This window comes from Amblyomma americanum, chromosome 1 (genome assembly GCF_052857255.1).
Source record: "Amblyomma americanum isolate KBUSLIRL-KWMA chromosome 1, ASM5285725v1, whole genome shotgun sequence".
In the NCBI taxonomy this organism is placed as follows: domain Eukaryota; kingdom Metazoa; phylum Arthropoda; class Arachnida; order Ixodida; family Ixodidae; genus Amblyomma; species Amblyomma americanum.
The window spans coordinates 375,274,054-375,288,543 of NC_135497.1; the positions used below are offsets into that span (position 1 = coordinate 375,274,054).

The 14,490-nt window shown below is 45.3% G+C and overlaps 4 protein-coding genes across 4 annotated transcripts; 2 read left to right on the forward strand and 2 right to left on the reverse strand.

Moving 5' to 3' along the window:
• Positions 1-398: 398 nt before the first annotated feature.
• Positions 399-3,659, forward strand: LOC144122188 (uncharacterized). The gene is made up of 4 exons (XM_077655766.1): positions 399-629; positions 710-835; positions 1,053-1,075; positions 3,643-3,659. Exons 1-4 carry the CDS (start codon positions 427-429, stop codon positions 3,657-3,659), a joined length of 369 nt encoding a protein of 122 aa, XP_077511892.1. The 5' UTR covers positions 399-426.
• A 186-nt stretch (positions 3,660-3,845) lies between these two features.
• On the reverse strand, positions 3,846-5,695 carry LOC144115667 (uncharacterized). Its single transcript, XM_077650124.1, has 9 exons — positions 5,586-5,695; positions 5,273-5,305; positions 5,125-5,184; positions 5,000-5,038; positions 4,885-4,929; positions 4,425-4,472; positions 4,319-4,360; positions 4,188-4,226; positions 3,846-4,101 (listed from the first exon to the last, which is right to left on the reverse strand). Exons 1-9 carry the CDS (start codon positions 5,615-5,617, stop codon positions 3,861-3,863), a joined length of 579 nt encoding a protein of 192 aa, XP_077506250.1. The 5' UTR covers positions 5,618-5,695; the 3' UTR covers positions 3,846-3,860.
• Positions 5,696-6,504: 809 nt separating this feature from the next.
• On the forward strand, positions 6,505-9,019 carry LOC144122192 (uncharacterized). The gene is made up of 9 exons (XM_077655775.1): positions 6,505-7,299; positions 7,741-7,770; positions 7,852-7,905; positions 8,022-8,066; positions 8,256-8,303; positions 8,377-8,418; positions 8,498-8,587; positions 8,654-8,692; positions 8,776-9,019. The coding sequence occupies exons 1-9, from the start codon at positions 7,100-7,102 to the stop codon at positions 9,017-9,019; spliced, it is 792 nt and encodes a 263-aa protein (XP_077511901.1). The 5' UTR covers positions 6,505-7,099.
• Positions 9,020-10,294: 1,275 nt separating this feature from the next.
• Positions 10,295-13,674, reverse strand: LOC144115669 (uncharacterized). The gene is made up of 4 exons (XM_077650125.1): positions 13,360-13,674; positions 13,152-13,277; positions 12,256-12,415; positions 10,295-10,383 (listed from the first exon to the last, which is right to left on the reverse strand). The coding sequence occupies exons 1-4, from the start codon at positions 13,560-13,562 to the stop codon at positions 10,348-10,350; spliced, it is 525 nt and encodes a 174-aa protein (XP_077506251.1). The 5' UTR covers positions 13,563-13,674; the 3' UTR covers positions 10,295-10,347.
• Between the last annotated feature and the right edge of the window lie 816 nt (positions 13,675-14,490).

Genomic DNA, 14,490 nt, shown 5'->3' on the forward strand with positions numbered 1-14,490 from the left:
CGTCATTTTCCTTCCCTTACGGCCCGGTTCGGGTGTCCGCCGAGGTATGTGAGACAGGGCGTCCTTTTCCTTAAATTGTCCAACGGGCCACGCGTCGCGCCCAACGGGCGATGGCGTTCCGTGCACTCCTCGGGAACGCTGCGACACGCGGTCGCGTCTTCTCTTAAAGACGAAGCTTAATGGTACGCACACACTGGCGGCAAGACGCGCGCGGCACGCCGCCGGTGGCAAGAACGCCGCGCGGCAGAGAGGCCACATTGGTTGTGCGCGCGGCGGCCGCCACGGAGTCACGTGACAGCGCTGATCTCACCTTGTCTCGAACTGCGCGAGCATAGGCGCGATTTCGCGGTTCTCGCGCGCTTTTTCCATGCTCGGTAAACAGACCACATGCCCTCATCAACCGCGCTGATCGCGTTGACTTCTGCAATGGCAGGTGCAGACGACGATGTTCTGACGACGATGAGCGTTTTGGTCATTGTGTGTTCCCTGCTGTTGCGACGGCGGCGCGCGCAAAAGGCACGCAGACGAAGGTTTTGGGTGCACCCCTGCTGGCGCTACCGAGACGTTGAAGGGCAAGCGAATGCTTTGCTTCCCCGGCTGCGCGCCCGAGATGAAGGCTTCTTCCGAGAGTGAGTGATTACAACCTTTTCAAACGCGTAGTGTACCGTGTGTGTGACGTGATAGCGATGTCTTTGATTCTTGATTATAGCTTCCTTCGGATGCCGCCGAGCTCGTTCGACACATTGCTCCACCTAGTTCGGCCTGTGATTGAGCGGCAGGACACTCCGTTCAGGCGGTCGATATCCGCACACGATCGACTTGCCATGACAGTAAGGTAAGTCCGAAAGTCCGTGACCCGGTACTGTCCCGTCACAGTGCCTGATCAGCGGTCCCTCGGAAAATATTGTGTAAAACATACCGCATGAGCACTGTGATGCAACTCATCCCCCCCTCCTCATTTATCCTTTGAGACGTATGTGATGAGAATACGCTTTTCAGATTTCTCGCAAACGGCGACACAATGAGAAGTTTGTCGTTCAACTTCCTGACAGGACGATCAACGGCTGGAATGATCGTAAGAGAAACTTGTGCTGCATTATGGGAAATGCTTCAGCCAACCTATGTAAGATTTCCACAAACAGCAGAAGAATGGAAAAAAGTAAGTGCACTGCAGTCCGTTTTGTTACTGCGGAGAGGGTTTATAGTGTTGACAAGCGTCCAGCTTGCCTTTCTTTACCTCATTTGTTATGCTACTGACTTTCCCAATGCCGCCTGCGTACCGACTTTTCAAATGTGTTGAACTCCTGCATCTCATAATGCATAAGACAACTAAAGGTTGCCTTATGCATTACTACGCTATTGGTTTGTCACAGTCTCATATTATATTGCCTCCCGATCACTCTTTCAGATTGCCACAGACATGCTTGTCGAGTGGAATTTTCCCAACTGCATTGGATGTATTGATGGCAAGCATGTGAGCATTGAATGTCCTGCAAATTCAGGGTCACGAAACTTTAATTACAAAAAGTCATTCAGCACAGTCCTCATGGCAACATGCGATGCACATTATAGGTATGGTGCATTTTTCTTGTGAATCATGAAAACAGTGTATTATATTCATTGAAAGAGAGTGCTATTGTATGCACTGAAAGAAAAGAGGACAGTTCAGTGGTGTAAGTTACATGACGAATTAAGGAGCATAGCGTAGACAGGTGTATGATTGCAATGGTTTGCTCATGTAGGTTGACAGTAAACATATTTGATTCTGCACAAATAGCAGCAGATGTTAAAATGGCAATCTCTGAATTGTGATTGTGTGTGGCATGTATATTTAGTCAAACTATAATGCAGCACAGAAATGACTTTACAAGACTTGAACGCAGTAGTGACTTCAGAAGGAGCAAGGAGAAAGTCATGTGCTGCATCAGATGCTAAATGGGCTACACTGAAACTTCTTGCTTTATTTCAGATTTGTGTATGTGGTCGTTGGCCACAACGGGGGAGAAAGCGATGGAGGAGTTTTGTTAAGAACGAAGCTGATGCATATATTGGGCGAGCGCAGATTTGGGATCCCCCCAGCAGCAACAGTGGGCTCAGCGGGACTGATACCATACTTGATGGTGGGCGATGAGGCCTTTCCATTGAAGCCTTACCTCATGCGGCCTTATCCTCGACGTGGCAAGTTACTTCAATTACTTTTAATGCTGACATCTTCCTCTGATTGCCGAGATGAAATATCAATGCAGCTGTACTGTGTTACTGCTGCCGCTGTTTGCCATAGCAGATACAGTTTCGTGCAATGCATACATACGGCAAAAATGGTCAAACAATTTCTACAAAAAATTTACAAATCCAGTCAAGCCTGCATGCATGTATATAGCAAGTCTTACAAGGAAAGGTTTAGTTTCTGCATGGAAAAAAAATGGTTCAGAGGACTAAATTTCGTGTATGCAGTGCAATATGAGTGTATTAAAATAGTTTTATTACTGATAATTTACGTTATGTTGCATTTTATGTGAAAGCAATAACATGATGCAGTAATAAAATGTAATGTTGACATATATGGTTTAGTTGAATGATTGCAAGCAAATGCATGAGCACTATTTAACCTGTTTTACTGACTGGATAATATACGAAAATCTCAAGTTGTGCAATGCAGCCAAAGGGGGCCCTATGTAGCATTTCTTTAGCTTAGCTTAAGCATGCAAAAAATGAATAAAAACCCTTATAATATCAGTTTATGTATCATTTCAAATTGTCCGCACCAGAAACAGGCACCCAGAGGACATAAGATGTAGGAACAGTTTTTTTCTTTTCAAGTTGTATTCAGTGGGTGCGCAGAGCTGCCAATTATTTCAATGATTTGAAATTAGTGCCATTGCCTTCTTCATCTAAGTATGTACATGTTTGCTGCAATTTTATTGCCCTGACCTTTTGTTTTTTCTAGCTCTTCATGCCTACAGGGTCAGCCAGTACAGCGAGTACTTGAAGAGGGCAGTGTTTAATTACCGGCTGAGTCGTGCAAGGAGGCTCATAGAAAACAGTTTTGGTATCCTGGCTAGTAGGTGGCGAATACTGAAGAGACCCTTTCGAGCGTCAGAAGAAACCACCGAGAACATTGTAAAGGCATGTGTGGCGCTCCACAATTTTCTAATGAAAGATTCGATGTTTTCAAGAACAACGTACAACCCTCCTGGATTTGTTGACCATGAAGACTGGGAGGGAAATGTCACAAATGGGGCATGGAGGAACGACAGTAGTGCCCTTCCTGGATGGACAGACCAGGGGTACCACTCTGCTTGGTAACTATTATTTCCATGACGGCATGAAATCAATAATAATTTGCATTTCCTGCTTTATTTACATTAAAGCAATTGAAGCTCATCGATAACAAATAGCGAAACATTCAAAACATTTGATTTAACTTGATCATTTAACACGACATAAGATCTTGTTCATTAGAGTTTGCGTTAAGAATTGTAGCAGTGCAAAAATACATGCGTATTTCATGTTTTCAACAATGTCAGTGGGTACAGCTAACGACGAGGAGTAAAACACGCCCATTAGAACTGTGACCTCAGACAGACAGGCAGAATAAGCTGAAGGAAAAGGTTGAACATCTCGTGCATTTCTGTGTTACAGGGCTGCATTGGAGATAAGGGATAGGCTGGCATCCTACTTCATGAGCGACGGCCAGGTGCCATGGCAGGAAAGTGTCGTGACCCGTGCAGGACGGCAGGTAATTTCCAATAACAGGCAACTACTTGTCAGCATGCACAAACACTATCATGTCAAAAGAAAGCTGAAATTGCTTGCTTTCATAGAAAAATTTTATCGATTGCTTGCACTTTACATTTCATTTATTCATACTGCTCCATTTCAGCTTCATACAGCAGCTTGTGGATTTGGAATGTTACCTCACATCTTTTTTTGTGTGGTAGCATCCTCAGTTTAGCAGCTATCCAGTGTGCTGCCTCTTGACTGTCATCTTTCGGTGCAGGCATTTCATTTTTCTTTTTTAGTTCTAACAGCGTAGCTGAGCAGCTCCTCAAGACATCTTTCACCGCATCGTCGAAGCTGTCAGACTGCCTTCTTTTGGTCCTGCATATAAATATATCCGCACAATGTTTTTTTGCAATCACTGATTATCATTCAAATACCGCAGGAAATGTGAACCATGCCAGTACCGAGAGGAAGGTACATCGGATGCTCGCCTTTTGGCAGACCTGCAGGACAGGCCACATCATTAGACTCAAGAGAAATGCACTGGAAAAGTATGTCTGCTTCCAATAAAAGAAAGTGCGCACAGCTTTCTTACCCTGGATCTGGGGCAGCGGCTCCTGCTTGTGAAGTTGACAACCTGCCTCAAAAAAATGTTTGTTATGGTGTCATATTCCGACACAAGAAAGTGAACACCAACTTACCCTGAAGAGCCAGCAGCAGATGCCGCACCTTCTGATGTGCTGGGGAGCCTATAGAAAAAATAAAAATGCTGCCATTTATGTCGTGCAAAAAACATGTTGTCTACTTGCAATGCTATGAAAAGGAGCAAGACATATCACACTCATCTAGTACCCGAAAGCTTGGTTTCACACCTTGTTGCAGTTTTTAGACGTGCAGTCATTAAATAGAACACAAGTTTTTCCCCGTGCATTGCAGTGTTGAGTGTGTGATTCACTTGAAACTGCAGACCAGCGACGAGTCATGACAGCAACTAAGCCAAGATCTGTATGTACATAAAACTAATCCATTTGTATGGGAGTGCAGCATAACAGCGCATAATAGAGTGGACACACTCTTAAACGTGAAAGGCTGGTGAAAAGGGTGTATTGACATGGAACCTGGGGTGCACCACAGCTAGGAAAACTGAAAATCACCACTCACCTCAAATCGTCCTCATCGGTAAAGTCATTGGGGCTGTCAGAGTACCTGCATTATATAAAGACATAGGATGTTGTTACTATTGGTGGATAATGACACCACAATTAGTACAGCTTACATTTCTTGAAAAAGCGCAGCAGCCGGGCTTGATATACAGCTGCACAGGTGAATGAAATGACAATGTTGTACATAAACTGTTTCGCTGCAGTAACCGTTACGGTAAGCAAACTACGAGGTGCACACCTGGCCACCAGTCTAGGACTGGAAGGGCTGTTGGATGACAGTGGAGATGTCAGAATGGAGCTGCACAAAAGCACAGATGCATAACAAGATAAATCACTTGAAGCTTTATAAACTGAAGTTATACTTATGAAAACAAGACTTAACGTACATGTCCTCTTCTGGGGGCACATTTGATGAAGACCTGAAATGTAAAATTTGAGGTGTTTTGATGCAAAGCCTGCAGATTTCTTGCCAGGAAAAAGGTAATGTGAAAATACCAATAGCGAAGCTATCAGCGCAGCTGAAGAGAAAATAAATTGTTAAAAACACAGACGCTTGGGCAGTCAAATTACGTAAAGAGATATTAAACACGAAGAAAGCAGCTTAAAAAGAATGGTAGGACAGGTGACAGTAGTGAAGTTATCAATGCCAGGCTTGAGTTGGCGCAGATGGCTACGCAACTAAGTTGCCTTTTTTTTTACCTTTCGGCATAATGTGGTGTGCTCCTCAGCATGCCATCCACGATGTCAAAAAGTGTCCACTTCGTGTGGACCTTTCCGGCCTCTCCTCCGGCGCCACTTTTCCGGCTCCCCTCCGATGCCGACACAATTTTCAGCCAACGATCCTTCACGTTTTTAAATTTTGCGGCTGCTTGCGGTCCTACAGAAATGCCACTGTTTATCACCAAGAAAGGTCGAAAAATGAAAAGATGAGCAACTTGTTTGAGTGCTCAAGCGGCGCTGTACGAAGCGCGCAGCCTGATACGACATGCGAACCGCTCAGGCAAAATCACCATGCCCGTAGGAAACCGAGATTCCACATCATTTGCTCCGCAGCACACCGCTAGAGCACTCTAAACAAGTGTGCTCACCCCCGCACATTCCTGCCGACGTGAACATTCAGCGGAAACTCAGATAAAGAATGAAAACAGCTCACCAGTCAGATCGAATGTTCTGCCGATGATCGCCCACCGGTTCATTTTGGCGTCCTTATCTTTGTACTCCGGGTGAGTTTTGTCGTACAAAAAGGGGAACACGCGAACAGTCTCCAGAAATTGTTCCATCATGTTCTCCCGGTTGAAATTCATTTTGTCACGTGGATGTACACGAGAAGAAAGCACTAGCGCTGTTTGTCGCGGTTGGCTCGGAGCGCTCGGTCGTCGATCGTGGTTCTGCCGCCGCCGCTGGAAGTTAACTTTGGCAGTAGCCAAGAGGTGGCGCTAGGAGAAAGCCTGGACGTTTCTCATTGGTTCGCGGCACGCGGCAAGCCGCCGAAAATGGCTCCTCGACCCATCCTCTGCGCGGCAGACCAAACCGCCTCCGCGGCAGGTTTCGCGGCACGCGGCGCGCCGCCGGCGGCGTGCCGCGCGCGTCTTGCCGCCAGTGTGTTCGTACCTTAAGGGGCGCTCACATTAGCGGGAAAACGCGCAACGCCGGGCGTTTCCCGCGTGCCGCTTCCCGCCCAAGCCGGTTTTTCTCCCGCGGACAGCCTGCTCTCCCGTCCCGCGGAGCGATGGGTTCGGTACCTATTTTTCCCGTGCCGGTGATTAAGGACAGCCAATGGGCGCCGACCGTGAACCGTGACGTCGGTCCCCCCTTCGGCGGCGGCGGAGGCTGCGCGCGTCCGGCCGGCCGGCCCCGGCCGGCCGGGCACTCGGCGGCTGCTGTGCCAGCATGAATAGGCCATTTGGGGATTCCAAGACGTCGTTCCCAGTCCAGTGACCCCGTCGGCGGAGGCGGAGGCTGCGCGCGTCCGGCCGGCCGGTCACTCGGCTGTTGCTTTTGCCACCATGAGCATGCGAGTTGAGGATTTTGAGCGGTTCCTGGAGTGCATTCGGCCCTACCCTTTTCTATATGACAAAACGCATTGCGATTATAAGGACACAGATGCCAAGAACAACCGATGGCAATTAATCGGACTGGAGTTCGGCCTTACTGGTAAGTTTATTTCGTTGTGTAGTGTCTAGTATCCGGTGTCGATCCAGGTGTCTGTCAGCATGAGAAAAATATTTTTTGCAGCTACCGAGGCATCAGCAAAATTTAAGAATGCCAGGGACCGTTGGCTTAAGATTGTCAGCGGCACTGACGCCACATGTCGGAGTGGGGCACCCGGCAACGGCGGCAACGCCACGAAAAAGTGGGCGCTCTTCCCCCTGATGGACGGCATGCTGCGAAGCACGCCGCACTACGCTAGTAGGTTAGTATAATCACACCTTTGCCGGCATGTTTTACCCTTTCAGTGTGAATCTTTTTCTGACTTGGTGCACAGCCACAGTTCCCCAAAAGTGCCTCCGCTACCCTTTTCGCAGTGGGAAGGAGAACTGCACTTTCGCAACCCCAATATCATTGAAAGGCTAGCTAGAATTGGGCGCGATTGGGCACCGCCTCTGGGTTCCTTTGTGCTTGCGGCACTTTGCTTCGATACGCGTACGGCGGTATATATGCATATGCCATGGTTCAGAACATAATGCGAGGTGTGATTTTGAAACGTTCTTTGATATCTCCAGCCGAATATTGCAAATTCCATGTTCTCAGTTCGCCTAATCTGAAAGTTTACGTGAGGGATAGTTAGAAGCCTTAAGCATGCTGCCTCACGGACAGTGCTGTAGACACTTATGCTTATATTTTTGCCACTCAGGATCACGACAAACGTGCCAAAGAAAACCTGGTATGTATGGTTATGAACTTCAGCTGTGATTTGCATGCATGCTTGAGCACCAAATGTTCTAGCCTGGCATCTGTTATGCAGGCAATCACCAGGGCCGAGTCAGCGAAGTGGCAGTGGGTTTGCTACCCCAGAAAGGTAGGCATTATTGTCTGTATGTTTTGCTGGCAAATGTATGCAATTATGTCAAGCTTCTGATTGTATCTTGAGCAGCATTGAGGCAAGGTTAAAGGGCATTTCATTGTTTCATGCAGCACTTACACAAGCCAGAGCTCTCCAGGCATGGAGCTTCTCGAAATGTAAGTACACACTGAATAAGCAGGTGTGTACTGTGTTAAACATTGCACACTATGCACACTACAGATTTGGACATTTTTGTAGCTTAGAATGATAAACAATACATTTGTGCTTCTCAGTATGTTTTCAAGCAGTGTTGGTACAAGGAGAGTACAAAGAATGTCATGTTTCAATACATTTATTTGATGCAGTGCTGATATAAACACCGCGAGCCCCGCAGAAACACAACTTCTCGGATTGTAAGTAGACACATCCATGCGTAAGTCTATATCATGCTGCAAGTTCAGTGAACTCACATTTTATACAATCCAGGTACGACGACACAGTTGTCAATCCAGATGAAGATGACTGCAGGTAAGCATCTACCATCCTTTTTACTGACATTTGCGTGATTTATATCAGAAAGTTCGGAAGTGCACTGTTTGTCACGCAGCCCAGCACCTGCTCAAGCTAGGTGTGCAGGGCCTGGTAGCCCTTCACCAGATGAGATGGAGGTACTTGGGCGATACGCAGCGCCAGTCAGGTAGACATACAAGCAAACTTTCATGTAATCATTTCTTGACTTGTTTTTGTGCTTTTTCTTCTCAAGGCTGTCCAAAGGCACATACTCAGGAGGGCCACCTTCACGGTATGTACTTGCAAGTTTCATGCTTCCTAACATAAGAGATAAAAAAAATGGTGTGAAACAATGCAGTTTTCATCATTTTGCAGAAGGAGGAAGAAGACGGACGACAGCTTTGAAGATTGTGTCAAGGCGACCCTTGATAAATGTGCTGGGAGCCTTGCTAATATTACAAGTAATCAAAGGACTGAAGTGCAATGTGAGGACGAAAGTGATGCCACGGGCCGCCTAGTCACCGTGAAGCTTCGTGCTCTGCCACCAAGGCAGCGATCACAAGCTATATTTCAGATCTCCAAAATTTTATACGAAGCTGAGCAAGAAACTCTAGAGTAATTTGCCTTGATTTTGAGGGGAATAAAGCTTTCAATTGTTTGAACTCAAGAGTATGATGCCTGCATTCATTTTAAAGAACATCTTTTAGAGCACATGCAGCATTATCCTGCTTGTTTTACCTTCCGTCCTGCACGGTTGACAATCGCTTCTTGCCATGGAACTTTGCCATCCGTGACAAAATATTGTGCCAGTCTGTCGCGCACATCCATAGCAGACCTGCAATACAACATCGGAGCAGCTCAACATATACTGCATAAAAATGTTGGTTGACGCAGGCTTTCCATATTTACCTTGCAGAGTGGCATCCTTGTCTACTTATCCCTCTCATTGCTGGAAGGTCATTGCCGTCTGTCCTCCATAAGCCAGGAGTTTCGTTTCCTTGCCAGTCCTCACTGTCGGCATAGCCAGGTGGGCTGTAGGCAGATCTTGCCAGTGCGCTCTCTGACATCATAAAGTTATGTAGCACAACACATGCCTTGCAAATATTTTCCGTTGTTTCCTCTGATGCTCTAAAAGGCCTCCTTAATATTCGCCATCTTGCAGCCATTATGCCAAATGAATTTTCAATGACCCGGCGAGCCCGGCTTAAACGGTAGTTGAAAGTTGCTCTTTGCTGGTACTCCTCGCGTCCAGATGGTCTTAATCTGTGCTTCTGCAAGTCTAGTAAGGACAACATGAGGCATATTATTTGAAAGAATCCTGCCACTCCAAATCATTTTAAATTTTAACAATAGGGTAAAGGAACAATGAAAAATAAAGTGAATAATGGCTGTGTTTGACAAAAGGCTTTCTGTTATGATGGTGCATTACAAAATGCATTGTGCCACCCCGAATGGCTTGTATCGTATACTTGATTTCAAAATAAAGTGAGCATGGTTGCAATAAGTACTACTGCTTTTGAGTAAAAATATGTTGCCGGTTACTATAACAAAAAAAGAGATTTTAATGTGGACTTCAAGGATCACAAGCAGAACCGTCTCTTTAAATGTGCATAATGCGGTTTGGTCCTATTTGACTAGGGTACTTCACCGAGATATTTGCTCTAAAATGGAAAACAAATAACAGAAATACTTTCTGGGCAACAACATCAACTTCAATGAGCATCATGCAATTACTGGCTGCAAAATGCATAATGATATTCATAAACAGGCTCACCACGACGGGCATAGGGACGCATGAGGAATGTTTTCAAAGGGAAGGCTTCATCGCCTACAATCACATAGGGAATGACACCTGCCGACCCAACAGTGGTGGGGGATGGAACACCACACAAGTCTTCGCTGAGGGTTTTGAGCAAATCTGACCGCAAAAATATACCAGAATCCCCTTCACCACCATAGTGGCAAAGATCGACATATGTGAATCTGAAACAAAGAGGCATATGAGAAGGAAAGCAGTGAGCTAATAATGAGTACTATAATAGCTCGATGAGAAAGGCCACGTTAAACCTCTGCAAAATAAATGACGTCACTATGGGACAATATTTCACGCAGGTGTTGATAAAAATAATAAGTGCATGTTATCAGTACGTTATGCAGCTAATAAGCACTTTTAGCACTTTATATATTTTACATAATTGACCTTATTCCTTACCTTACAGTCTCAGAAGAAACATGACAAGTGCCCATTGCCACATGGGAATTATAACTATACGTTCTGACAATCTTAGGCCTCAGAAGCCTGGCATCATTAATTATATTGCCAATAAGTATGAGCAGCTAAGTATGAAGACCAAAAAGATGCAAACTGGAAAACCACCGACTTGCGGCTGCAGTCAAGAAATGTTTCTTTGACAACCACTAAAACAATGCAAAAAACCAAAAGCAACAATGATTTTTTTTTTCGACAGTGAGGGTGCCTATCTAAAGCATATTTACATTTACAGTAATTTGGTGACTACCCAAACTGGCATCGGTGCAGCACTGAGAAAAAAAACAAGCAATATAGAGTAACAGTTTTTGAAAACCAATATTTTCTGGCAGCCTGTTCACGCATGCTATGTTTAATGCAAGGAATAATGAAGCTGCAGTAACTTCAACTGTGACCAATTTTGTCTTTTTATCCCTTCCATTTTTTCCCATACCCTTCAGAACAAACACGTTAGCAAACACTTCCTCAACTTCCAATGAGGATCTTGGTCAGGGCTAGTTGGTTCATTGTTTCTGGGACAGACAGAACGGGCGCTGCGCCCATCCTGTCTTCCGTCTTCCTCTCGTTTTTGCTCCATGGCGGTCTGTCGCAAAAACTTTCTCTACAGATGCTCATGGTCTGTTGCTGCATTTCTTACAGCATTCAGTTAGCTTTGCCATTAATGCTTAGTATTGGTGCAACCAAAAGAGCAAACCACTGAGGTGTACATGGCTAGAAATAAGTTGAAACCAGGTGCAGATAATAACTTTACCTGTAATGTGCATCACAGCAGGCCAAAAGAACGACACTGAAAGTTTTTTTGTAGTTAAGATTCCTTGACCCAGAGTTATTTGGGCATTCAATGTTTACATGTTTGCCGTCAAGGCTCCCAATGCAATTAGGAAAATTCCAATACTGTTCCATGTCGAATGCAATCTGAAAAAGACACAAATTTTGAAGCCATTAACTGGCTTAGGAAACAATTTCATGGAAGTGGGGAGCAGGAACAGTGTATATAATGAACAACGAAAGTTATGCAGGCATAAAAATTCTCATCTCTGCTTCCTGTTTGTTCAGCTGAAATCAGTTTCTTTCAGAAGCATGAATAATTTAAAGAGTTTCAAACATTTACACATAGGTCTTGCAAAACAAAATAATTCAGAGAAAAATTAATTAAAAGACCTCTGAAGATGTGGGATTTCACTGCATAATCACAGTACAAAAGCCACAGGATGACTGGAGTAAAGGAGGCACTCAGTGTAGTACTGACCATTCCATTACACTTGCACTACATGTCACGGCAACATGTATTATGCTTTCGTAAGTTGTGTGGTTCGTTGGAGAAAAGAGAGATTTGCTTCCCAAAATTTGTTCCTTCTTAATTTCAGATAAAGTGTTATGCTGAGTTGTCACCGCAGGGTGGAACAAAGGGTAACGTGAAAAATTATAGTCGTCCATGCAGTGAGCTAGCACTGAACAGCTTTACATTCCCAGGAATGGGGTGGCAAGGTTCATATGGATGTCACAACACATCATCTGTGGTCTCCATTTTATGTTCTCACACTCCTATGCAAGTGCTGTTTTTTCAGGAAACTAATTTCTCTCACCTTTCTCCATTCTATCTCAGTCTGAGGAAAAGGAACGTATGTATGCCACAAATTCTTCCATATTGCAGCTGTGGTTTCTCTTATGAGAACTGAAGCTGTAGATCGGCCAATTAAAAAGTTGTATGACAAGCTGCGGAATGTGTCCCCATTTGCAAGAAACCTGGAAAACAATCACATATGTAATAGAGATTGAGCAGCAATATATCTGACCGGCATATTTTGTAAGAAACCAAAACTAATTAAAAATTAAAACAACAAGGTGTCTAGTTGTACTGCATTAAAAGATCAAAAATATTACATTTTGCTCTACAAATTTGAAAATTGTGGTGGGCCACGTACAATATTTCCTCCTCCACTTTCATGAAAGAAAAGACTGCTTCACCTTGGTGTTCCATGCGCTGCCAACGGCGGAACAGCAAATTTTTTATACTGAACATTAAGACCATTATTATTGTGCTTTCTGCATTCTTCCAGTGAAAACACACCATGCACCTAATAAGCAGTAACTTGCAGTTTCAGAACCTTATACTTGTTTTACTTCACATTTCAGAAATTGGCTCTAATAGAATGGTTGCATCAGACAAAAACGTGGACCACACGATGGGTTAATTGCAAATAATTATTCGAAAAATACTCGCTCGCGGCGGCGCCTCAAAACCGGAAGCCTTTTGCTCCATCAGCTCTGGATGATAGGTTGAAATTCCAGTCACGCGAGACGTAGCCAAAAATATTAATTTCCTTATGCTGTGCGCAGTGTAATTAATCTCCAGATGCTTATTTAATAAGCACTATCCATAACAGCACACCACACTACATGAAGCACCTTCAGCAAATAAATCTGCGGTAAGCTCTTAACCATTTTAATTAATTGGATATGATTAGCCATGGACACTCACCGTAGTGTTATTGCCAGACGATCGTGGGCCGAAATCGGATCTCTGAATGGAGTCACCTGACGGCTGAGGCTGTGCTCGACGAAGCCCAGCAAAGTGTCGAAGGTGCTGGGAGGCATCCGAAGGTAGCTAAAAGGCGACCGGCAATATGTCAGTTATATCCCGTACGACGAGCACACTTTACGAATGCATCATAAGAAACGGTACTTACTCGCGGAAGTATGCCTCGTCTTCCGCCCGCAGCCGTGGCAGCAATAGACGCGCCTGTCCTTCTTGCTCTCGACGGCGAAACATGGGTCGCACCCAAAATCGGCGCTTTCGCGCATTCCGTGCACGGCGACGGTGCAGAAGCAGCGAACAAGCAAGTATAACTACGTTTACCGTAGCCAACACCTCATCGTTCGAACCAGCCATCCTCGAGACAAAAAGGGCGACGGGAGGGGAGCTAGCAGACGATCAAGACGACGACGAGGGAAAAGGGCGCGCTTTCCAGTCTTATCTGGTGTCACGTGACTATCCCCTTCTCTTTCTGCTCGTTAGGGTCCTCCCTCAGCGCCTCCCCTCTCCACATTCCAAGACAACCGCAGCGAGAAAACGCGCGCAGTGTGAGCGTCATTCCGCGGAGCTGCGAGGCAGCGTCGACGTTGACGCTGTGCCGGCGCGGGAAGCTTCCCGCCAGTGTGAGCGCGCCTTTAAGCGTCCTCCAATTTTTTGCCGCGGAGTCATCTACTCAACATTCCAGAGGGCTGTCTTTTCGTCCAAAGATAATGCTTCGAGGCTGGCCGTTGACACATTGAAGCGTACAAACTGCATTACGTTCTTCGTTTATCCCTTACTCTGTATTACAACATGGGACAAAGATTGTTAGGAAGGGTTCCGCGGAAACGCGCGTAAAGTGCTTTCGAAGGCATGAAATGTATACGTAGCTGTGATCGGTACTATATATGTATGAAAAGAAAAGTCGAGATATGGAATACGTCCCGAGAGGAGATAACTAATATGGAATATGTCCCGAAAGGAGATAACTAACGCTGTAAGCGTCCTTTTGGTTTAGCACAAAGGGTCGTTTACACTGCTCTGCTAGAGGTCCCAGTTGAGCACGTACGGTCGTTGCCTTGTTGTTTCGAAACGGACATCAGTGGCCCTAGTGCGGATGATTAGATTTAACACAGCCCATAAACTTCCTTATTAATGGTATCTCTGCAATAAGCTGCGTTACTTTACAAACCGAGTTTTCTCTTGCACAGTGGTAGTGTTATGCTGCTTCTTGGTTTCAGTTCATAAAAAAAAATTCTGAAAAGCTCAGCTCGCAAATAGCTGTCAAGGAAGATACCACTCTACG

What these genes read in the sequence shown, in the direction of transcription:
- LOC144122188 (XM_077655766.1), top strand. Translation starts at nt 427, where the DNA reads ATGGCAGGTGCAGACGACGATGTTCTGACGACGATGAGCGTTTTGGTC. An exon ending in GATGAAGGCTTCTTCCGAGA is followed by an intron (nt 630 to 709) that starts GTGAGTGATTAC and finishes TCTTGATTATAG; the next exon opens with CTTCCTTCGGATGCCGCCGA. An exon ending in CGACTTGCCATGACAGTAAG is followed by an intron (nt 836 to 1,052) that starts GTAAGTCCGAAA and finishes ACTTCCTGACAG; the next exon opens with GACGATCAACGGCTGGAATG.
- LOC144115667 (XM_077650124.1), bottom strand. Translation starts at nt 5,617, where the DNA reads ATGCTGAGGAGCACACCACATTATGCCGAAAG. An exon ending in GTGCCCCCAGAAGAGGACAT is followed by an intron (nt 5,185 to 5,272) that starts GTACGTTAAGTC and finishes GCTTTTGTGCAG; the next exon opens with CTCCATTCTGACATCTCCAC. An exon ending in AGTCCTAGACTGGTGGCCAG is followed by an intron (nt 5,039 to 5,124) that starts GTGTGCACCTCG and finishes TCACCTGTGCAG; the next exon opens with CTGTATATCAAGCCCGGCTG.
- LOC144122192 (XM_077655775.1), top strand. Translation starts at nt 7,100, where the DNA reads ATGAGAAAAATATTTTTTGCAGCTACCGAGGCATCAGCAAAATTTAAG. An exon ending in AACGTGCCAAAGAAAACCTG is followed by an intron (nt 7,771 to 7,851) that starts GTATGTATGGTT and finishes TCTGTTATGCAG; the next exon opens with GCAATCACCAGGGCCGAGTC. An exon ending in CGATACGCAGCGCCAGTCAG is followed by an intron (nt 8,588 to 8,653) that starts GTAGACATACAA and finishes TTTCTTCTCAAG; the next exon opens with GCTGTCCAAAGGCACATACT.
- LOC144115669 (XM_077650125.1), bottom strand. Translation starts at nt 13,562, where the DNA reads ATGGCTGGTTCGAACGATGAGGTGTTGGCTACGGTAAACGTAGTTATA. An exon ending in CGTCTGGCAATAACACTACG is followed by an intron (nt 12,416 to 13,151) that starts GTGAGTGTCCAT and finishes ATTGTTTTCCAG; the next exon opens with GTTTCTTGCAAATGGGGACA. An exon ending in CTGAGATAGAATGGAGAAAG is followed by an intron (nt 10,384 to 12,255) that starts GTGAGAGAAATT and finishes TCTTTGTTTCAG; the next exon opens with ATTCACATATGTCGATCTTT.